Here is a 9,513-nt window from a genome sequence, read left to right as displayed (position 1 = left end):
TGGTACTAATGAAAAACTAGATCTTTTAATGGTACATTTTCTTTTTGACTCATTAATGGTTTTTTTATTATTGTTATAGTGTTCTTTTCTTTTCTTTTTTTTTGGGGGGAAGGGGGGGGGGGGGGTTAATAATAGAGATAAAACAATTCGGGTTTGGGTTATCAAGAACTAATTAACATAAACATAATTGCAAAACAATAAGCGTCCATGTTATCGATCATATTATTACAAATGGATCAATTCGGGTTTAAATTTTTTTTTGCACCTCTACCTCATAAGTGCTGCTCTCTTTAGAGAATGTCGCCGGTTTAAACCTTGTTGCTAACAAAATGTTGTGCATGACCAAGTGTTAGAATCGATTCTAATTTAAAACAACACATATTTTATATATAGGTGGAACATATTTTAGTTTTCATCTATTTCAAACAAACACAATACAATCATGTCACGTGCAAAATAATAACATATTAATTTCCAACCTTGTCGGTATATTTAAAATGAATGACAAGAAATATGTTTTTGGAAAGAACGAGGAAAAACAAACATGTTGTTTCAAATAGAATTGGTCCATCGTGGACAATAATTATGGTTTCAAACTTTTCTTGACAGTTTTAAGAGAGAAATGCACTTTCCGTCCTTGTGTTTCGACTAAATTCGCGGTTTTAGTCCAACTAGTTTTAAATTTGCGGTTTTCATTCATAGTTTTGTTTTCACTTGCAATTAAACCCGATCCAACTAACCCCGTTAACTCTTTTCTTTTTAACTCATCAGTGTGCTCCTCACATAAGGGGCAATTTTGTCCTTAATTGGTTGTATAATCGTTTGGCCCTTTATCTACCGAATGTGTCATGATCGAAGCCACTAGAGATGAATCGTAATCCTCATTTGTTCGTGTAGGGTTTGTGAAAGGCAAAGGAAAGAACGACAAAGATGAAAATGGGATTTGGGAATTAGGGCTAGTGTTTATTTGAGGAGAAAAAAGACAAAATTGCCCCTAACAGCGATGGGTTTAACGACCAGAATTAACGAGGTTAGTTGAGTTGGGTTTAATTGCAAGTGAAAACAAAACTATTGGACGAAAATCGCAAATTTAAAACTATTGGACTAAAACTGCAGATTTGGTCAAAAATAAGAACGAAAACCGCAATTCTCACTAGTTTAATGAAAATAATTAAATCTACATCTACATATTTTAATAAAGTAAAATAACTGTAAACACGTGTCAGTTTTTGGTTAATCCTCACAACTTTTTCCCACCAAAACTATATGTCATATATAAATAATTATTCACTTTCCTTTTACACTTCATTTATATTATATCTATAAAATGATTAATTATTCATTTTTTTAAACTATATTTACGTTATATCTATACACTTTTATAAAAATAAATATTCACATATTATGCTGCTACACATTGTTAGAATATATTTCACAACATACTTGGTGAAATCCAAAAATCAACAAAAAACCGTGTTTGTTAAATATTGAAAAGACTTGTTAGAATATATTTCACAACATACTTGGTGAAATCCAAAAATCAACAAAAAACCGTGTTTGTTAAATATTCAAAAGAATATAATTTTAAATGTTATTATTAACATATTATATTGTTGAAGATTGTAAATAAAAAAACAAAAAAAAGAACTCTAATATGCTTTCAATTTACGAAGTTATTTATTTAATCATTAAGTTATAAATATATGCTTAAAAGTTGATCCATTTTTTAAAAATGAATCCATTTATCTATTGGTTTTTTTTACATTGTCATATAAATTATAAATTTATGATTTAAATCTATTTATTTATTTTTTTGGTTAATTTAGTAAACTATACATATATGTGTTAAATTGTAAGGATAGTAATCACTTTCAAATATAATATAGTTTATCATAATTAGTTTCTTGGGTTTTTTATCAATGACTAGGTTAGGAACCCGTGTATTACACGAGTTGAACAATGAAAACGGTATAATTGATAACTCTTTAAATACATTATATGATTAAAACTATGTATTATATATAATATTGAAAAATGAAAAGCTCATAAATCTCTAAATTACAAATAAGTTGCAAGTTTTATATACACAAATAAATTGCTACAGTTTTACCGAAACATTAACAAACCATACGTTATATAGCAACAAAGCATATACAAATCATATACAGTTTATTTTTTATATTGCTAGTTTCTCTAACCATTGATGAGGCCATCTGATGTCCAATTATTGCTTCTACTATTACATGTAATTCACAACAAAAAATAACCAAACTAACCATGATTTAATACCCAACACTTGTCTCATTCATTTAGTTCGATTTGTACATTCATAATCAGTCAATAGATCGAAAGAGATAGAAAAAAAAAGGAAAGAAAGATTGGCTAAATTCATTTCAGCTCGCTTTTAAAATAATAAGGCTTTTGTATTCATATGCGACACCCATATTGCCAATCAAAATACTGGACAAAGAGTGTTTCGATTCGAGCCGGTCCATACGAAATTAGTCAATTTGACCTTCTACCCAACCCGCTTATGTTTTTGATCTTGTAAATAAGGTTTTTTGGTCAAAATAACCTAGAATAATCTAATCAATTGGTTTCTACCCAACTCGCTAATGTTTCTGATTATGTTTTTATCATGATAACATCCAAATTTGTCATTGACAAAGGGGATCTATTGCACACAACTTGAAACAAAATATAAACCAAGAGTCAATATACTACAGGTTTGTGAGAAGAGTAATAAGTCATTTGGACAATCATAATCAATAAAAGGGGTGGTGCAATGAACATGACTTTATAATATGAATCAAACTCCCTTAGTTGTAATCCACAATAAGGCTAGGTAAGGAATGGATGGGATAATGATAAGGCTAAATAAGGAATGTTTTAAATCTTAATTAAATTTTAGCTTTAAATTAATAAATATAATTAGAAACTATAGGTTAATACATGAGAGTGTCACTTGACGTTTCTATTAGGCCAACTAAGGGGTTTATGGTCCAACCAACATTTTTGTTTATTATAATAGTAGATTACTTCGGATTTTTTGTGGAACATAAATTTGATTGTCACGGGTTAAAAGTTGGTAAATATATCGTTTGGTACAAGTTAACTACATTTTGCTCAAATTTGTTACGTGTAAGAAATGGGTAATCTGGATATTTTTAAAAAAATTGAGAATGCAAATTGATTTATCGTTACGGGTTAAAAGTTTTGACTTGAAAATGTAACATAAATGAAAGTTAAAATTTTAAATATGATTGGTTTTCGAATTTATTTTTAAGCACATTTTTGGAAATAGTGAAAAGATTCGAGATTTTGCACATTGAGTATTTTTCCCATGACTATTAAAATTTAAGAAAAAAATGACACACTTCCGGCATGACACCTCAGGCCTAACAATGCTTCTAACGTGTATCAAATTAGAAATATTTGTGTCAGCATTAACTTTTCCTTGAATAATGATCAGAATGTTGTATGTGAAGCATGCCGTACAAAATAATGCTCAAATGAAGCAAAACATTCACAAAATTGAACGGGTTAACATGTAATTTTTATTTTTTGTCAATTGGCAAAGTCGAGAAGCCTATCAAACTTATCAAAAACAAAATTTATAGTGTAGCTCAAAACTATTATTATATGAGAAGTATTATCCGAAATTGATTCGTAACTAAATTTCTTTCAATTATACATATATGATACTGAGAATAAATTTTCAATAGATGGGGTGTTCGTGGGTATGTTTTTGCACGTGCGTTATTTTTTATTAAGTTCCCATTATTTGTTTTAGAAAAATCCATTTTGTGTTATAAATAAAATCAATTTGTGTATAATGATACAAGCATAGATGTAATACATTTTTCTATATGCCGTTCGAAAAAAAAATACATTTTTCTATATACATTATTTATCACTTAATTTTAACTTAATTATTTAAAACATTTCGTGTGTTACACGTGCTCTAAAGCTAGTAAGATAACAATTGAAAACCTTCTATCCCAAATGCAAAAAAATCAATCTCTCAAGTAATAAGTCAAAAAGAAAGAGCATCACACAAGCCTATAGAGACATAACTTAAAACATCAAATGAGTATAATCAAAGATAAATAATCTAGACACTATATCATCATCATGTTGTATATGCATGCAAAGTCTGCATAACAAATAGAATTACATTATTATTACCATTCAGCATCTTTATAAACAATGCTAACTTCCACCTCAGATGCTGACAATTCGAATAACACATTTCACGTCTTAATAGCGCGACCTTTGTAATGACCTCTTCGAATCACGAAATCATCCGGAGGTTGAAATTCTTCCAACCATGCAACTTCTGACTCGTCTACTTCAATTGTACCTTCAAAAAGAAATATATGTTGACTTTGACTTTTGAAGTCAAACATACCACTTTGACTTGTGTATGGAACCATGAAACTGAATTTACCTGGTAGAGTATTTACTACTTCGGTTGACCGGCGGAAATAGGTGCAGTGCCGCCCGTCCTCCGATGAGTAAGGCGGTGACAAGATGTCAAAGATGGCACACGGAGTTAGGGCGTGAAAACAATGGATGTTACCGCCACTAGTGGGGTACAGGATTGTGGTCCCGCATGGGCCCATCATCACACCATCTTTAACAAGTTTTGCAGGTCTCGCTGATAAAAAAACAGTCACCGTGTCACAAAAAGACCGACTTTGACACGTGTTTGGCCCGTTAAGGATAAAAACATAACCAGAACCAATCCATTACACTATTTTTTTAATGCATTAGTGATTCGCCAACAAAATACTTGCGTAATCATGCCAGTTAATATCACTTTTGTACAGATTTAGTCAAAATTGCTTGAGAACAAGGAGAATAACGGTTTAACAAAAATACATTAATCACCTCAACCACTATGAATAATAATAATAATAATAATAATAATAATAATAAAATAAAATTCACTGGTTTTGACAAGCGAAATCGTTATTCATACCCCACATCGTCAAATTTGGATCTTTGGTCATATTTCTTGACAAATTTCACGTTTCTAATCATATTTAAAACACTTTTTAAGTATTTATAAATTTTGAAAAACTGGAAAAAGAAAGTATTTGCGGGCCGAGCCACCATATTTAAATTATATTTATAACCTATAGTCAAGAAAGATAATACCTTGTGACATATCCGATGATGCAGGTTCATCAAGCCAATCATAAGCTTTTACATGCATTGATCCATAAAGAAGCTTGCTAAAAACCGTCATTCCAGGATGATTATGAAGCGGGATGATGGATGAAGATGGCATGCAAAATATCCCCATCTATAAATATTGAAAATTCAAAATTCAGTCTTTTATAAGAAAAGGTTGGAAATTTTTATAATTTTTTAACTTACGGTGAAGCTGTCGGACTCGTGAATATGGATATATTTGATTGGTGGCAAAGATCGATTGGGACCGTTAAGTTCGGTTACGGGACCTGTCCAGCTGCGTACTAATTGTGCTTCCTGATCCAGCCCTACATCTGAAGCCTTGATCTTGTCTGATCCAATTTCAAAATAAAAAATTAAAAACTTTCGAGGTTAATATATATTTAAAACTTATAAACATCCAATAAGTGTATACGGAAGCGCTAATAGCCTAATACAACTAACTTTGTATTTTAACGATTAATTTGATTTCCATATCACTAAAAGAACACTAATATCTCAGAAGTCGGAACCATTCTAAAATAGACTAAAATGAGAAACTTTTGAGCGTTTTACCCATTTCCTCAAATTGATCCATTTTCACAAATCACAACTAATGCATGTGATTCATTGGCAACAAATCCAAAATGACTTGTAAAAGTTAACAAGATTTCATGGACAAGACAAATCATTTCATGTGTTTATTTAGGGGTATGCGTGGTGCGGTTCGGTGCGGTTTTGGACTAAAACCGAACCAAAAACCAAACTTTCAGTTTTATGATTTTTTAAAACCGTTCGATTTCGGTTTTTGGTTTTTGGGTTCGGTTTTGGATGAGGTTTTTTCGGTTTTGCTAATCGAGCCAAAATATTTTTGGCTAAAGAACCTAAGATATTGAAACTGGGCATGATATTTTTTTCTTCTTTAAACTAATGATTAATATAATATTGAATATTTGGGCTTCAAATGTTAAAAGCTAATAAAAGATACATTTAAAATCAAAAAATCAAAATCAAAACTAAAAGTACTAGTATTATTAGTTATTAACCATATGTAGCAACCAAATATATTTGTTATTAACAATGTGTTAAAACTAAACAAATGGTCATCGGTACATTTAATGGCTACGGATAAAATATTATGAATATTTCAATTTTTTTGGTTATTTCGGTTCGGTTCGGTTTTTTTCGGTTCTTAACAAAATACAAAACCAAACCAAACCAAACCAAAACCAATATTTAGGTTTTTGCTAAAGTTCAAAACCGAACCGTTGGTTTCTAATTCGGTTTGGTTTTATCGGTTTTGGTTCGGTGTTTTCGATTTTGTGCACACCCCTATGTTAATTTAGGATAATAAAAATGTAACAGCATATAATTAGCTAACAGATAACAGGCAAAACAAGAAACGAATAAACAACCTTAAAACCTTACCTAAGAGAGAACAGACTTTTTCAAGCGCGTCTTCCGACACCGGTCCGGTTGGAGATAAAGATGCTTTGCAGGCATTATAAAGCTTTTGTATTTGAGGCATGATTTAACACGACAAGAACCCAAAAGCCGAAATAATATATAATAATAATAATAATAGTAGTAATCCCCCTTCTGCAGAGATATTGTTTCTTGCAAAACGCTGAAAACGGTGTCGAATATGTAAATAACTTTCAATACACAAAAGCCCCTTTGGAAATGATATTTTGGAGTGAATCAGGATCACAATTGGTTAATTGACTATTACAATGTTTTCCAACTTCACCACAATATATCCACATCTCCATCAATTCGTAACGCACTCCATGTTCTCACCTCTGCATATACAAATCAAATTCATAAATTTGCAGCTTTAAAATCAAACCTTTATCAACTTAAGTAATTTTACAGAAAGATAAGCTAACATTATTCACATTCATTTATATCATTTCCATTGTTATGCGTTATATAACCTCACATCAAGTAATAATATAAACGACCCACAAAAGAAAAATGTCCAAAAACAGTGTTGTAAAAATCGCGTTTAGGCGACAATTAATCGGTAATCGGAGGATTACCGATTCGATTTCACCTAATCGACCCCTAAATTGGTACTGGTCAAAATTGTAAAAAAACGGTAAAAATCTTTTAAGTAATTAAAAAAATATAATTATTTTTGAAAAAATTATATATAAAATTTTGTGTGTGTGTTCATAATTTTGAAAAATAACATATAAACTTTCAATCCGATTAATCCCTATCAATCACCAGTCGGTACTCGGTACCCCAACGCCCGACTAGAACTTATTGAGTTCTGCAACACTGAAAAAACCTACACGAACAGGACCGGCATTCATCAAAGAACTATTATGTGAAAACAATGGCATCTTGAAAACTTATGCAAAACATTTAACATATAAAGTTCAGTGCTTGCATAATAGTGCAGGAAGCCAATTAATGCACATACTGATATAGTCAAACAATTTAGTAAATTACCAACAAATCTTATTTAAATAAAACTAATTCCAAATTTATGCATTACCAGCAATATAATCACTTTCGCGCCGTAAAAACCACAACCAACAAATTAAAACAAAAAAAGAACACCAATCATAAACCCTTAATACAACCAATTCAAAATCAACACAGTTAAACTACACGAACAGGACTGGCGTTCATCGAAGAACGATTATGTGAAATCTTACATATAAAGTTCAGTGCTTGATTATAGTAATTGAAGCCCATTAATGCACATAATGATATAATCAAACAATTTAGTAAATTACTAACAAAACTTATTAAAAAAAAAAACTAAATCAAAAATTTATGCATTACTAGCAATATTATCACTTTTGCACTGTGAACACAACAATCAACAAATTAAAACAAAAAATAACTCCAATCACAAACCCTAAATACAGCCAATTCAAAATCAACACAGTTAAACACTTAAACTACACGAACAGGACTGGCGTTTATGCAAAATCTTGAACACTTATGCAAAAAATTTAACGTATAAAGTTCAGTGCTTGATTATAGTAAAAGAAGCCCATTAATGTACATATACTGATATAATCAAACAATTTAGTAAATTACCAGCAAAACTTATTAAGAAAAAAACTAATTCCAAATTTATGCATTACTAGCAATATTATCACTTTTGCACTGTGAAAACCACAATCAACAAATTCAGTACACGAACAGGACTGGCGTTCATCGAAGAACGAGATTATATGAAATCTTACATATAAAGTTCACTGCTTGATTATAGTAAAAGAAGCCCATTAATGCACATACTGATATAATCAAACAATTTAGTAAATTACCAACAAAACTTATTAAAAAAAAAAACTAATTCCAAATTTATGCATTACTAGCAATATTATCACTTTAGCACTGCTTGTGCAAAACATTTAACATATAAAGTTCAGTGCTTGATTATAGTAAAAGAAGCCTATTAATGTGCATATACTGATATGCACAAACAATTTAGCAAATTACCAGCAAAACTTATTAAAACCATTTATAAAAAAAATCCAAATTTATGCATTACTATCAAGATGATCACTTTTGCACTGTGAAACCAATAATCAACATATTAAAACCCAATCAAAAACCCTGAATAAAATCAATTCATAATCTACAGTAAAGATAGCTTTAAGCAAAACCCTATTAGCATTTACGCACAATAACCAAAACCCACCAAATCAAACACGATAAAAGTGCAATTGAATCAACCCAAAGATCAAACCCAATCAGGAATCGAAAACCCAGAAAGCGTGAAGCAAACGCACCATTAATTCGATGAAATTGGGATTGAAATCAAGAAAATTGGAGGTTGAAAATGGGTCGGATTGGAATAGAATTTGATGGGTTAAATTAAAGAGATCAAAGAGGTCCGTGACGATTGATTGATTGATTTACCTGACAATGGTGTCCTTGATTTGCAGTTGAATTCACGAGAATGCCACGTTCCGTCACACAGAACCAACAAGTGGCACTACTATATGTATATTATATCTATATATAAATACACAATGGTATTTTTGGTATTTAGTTTTAATTGAAAAGAAAAGCCCCAATTGTTTTATACCAGGTTTGGTTTTGAATAGGTTGTGTCCTTTTTAAGGTATGAACTTAAAATATAGGTGAACCACGGTAAACGTATATGTCGTATCATACGGGTCGTATAAGCGAAACTATCGTATTATACGAGTTGTGTAAGTTCTGACACGACATATCAATGAGTTTCGTAAAGTTATCAGGGGCGGCTCAGAGGTAGGTTGGGTCTCAGCCGTTGCTGACGACCCACTATCGAGGGAGCCAAAAATTTTAATGAATAAAAAACAGTTTTTTTAATTATTTTAAAAC

At 30.8% G+C, this 9,513-nt stretch overlaps 1 protein-coding gene across 1 annotated transcript; it reads right to left on the bottom strand.

Moving 5' to 3' along the window:
* Positions 1-4,077: 4,077 nt before the first annotated feature.
* Positions 4,078-9,151, bottom strand: LOC143557236 (plant cysteine oxidase 4-like). Its single transcript, XM_077046354.1, has 6 exons — positions 9,067-9,151; positions 6,607-6,980; positions 5,386-5,531; positions 5,164-5,311; positions 4,451-4,660; positions 4,078-4,363 (listed from the first exon to the last, which is right to left on the bottom strand). Exons 2-6 carry the CDS (start codon positions 6,704-6,706, stop codon positions 4,254-4,256), a joined length of 714 nt encoding a protein of 237 aa, XP_076902469.1. The 5' UTR covers positions 6,707-6,980; positions 9,067-9,151; the 3' UTR covers positions 4,078-4,253.
* Positions 9,152-9,513: the final 362 nt, after the last annotated feature.

This window comes from Bidens hawaiensis, unplaced genomic scaffold, assembly GCF_021521415.1.
Source record: "Bidens hawaiensis isolate Kalapana, Puna unplaced genomic scaffold, B.hawaiensis_p1.1 tig00018849_1, whole genome shotgun sequence".
Classification (NCBI taxonomy): Eukaryota; Viridiplantae; Streptophyta; class Magnoliopsida; order Asterales; family Asteraceae; genus Bidens; species Bidens hawaiensis.
The sequence above is the reverse complement of the archived record's forward strand: the minus strand, read 5'-3'. Positions and strand labels throughout refer to the sequence as shown.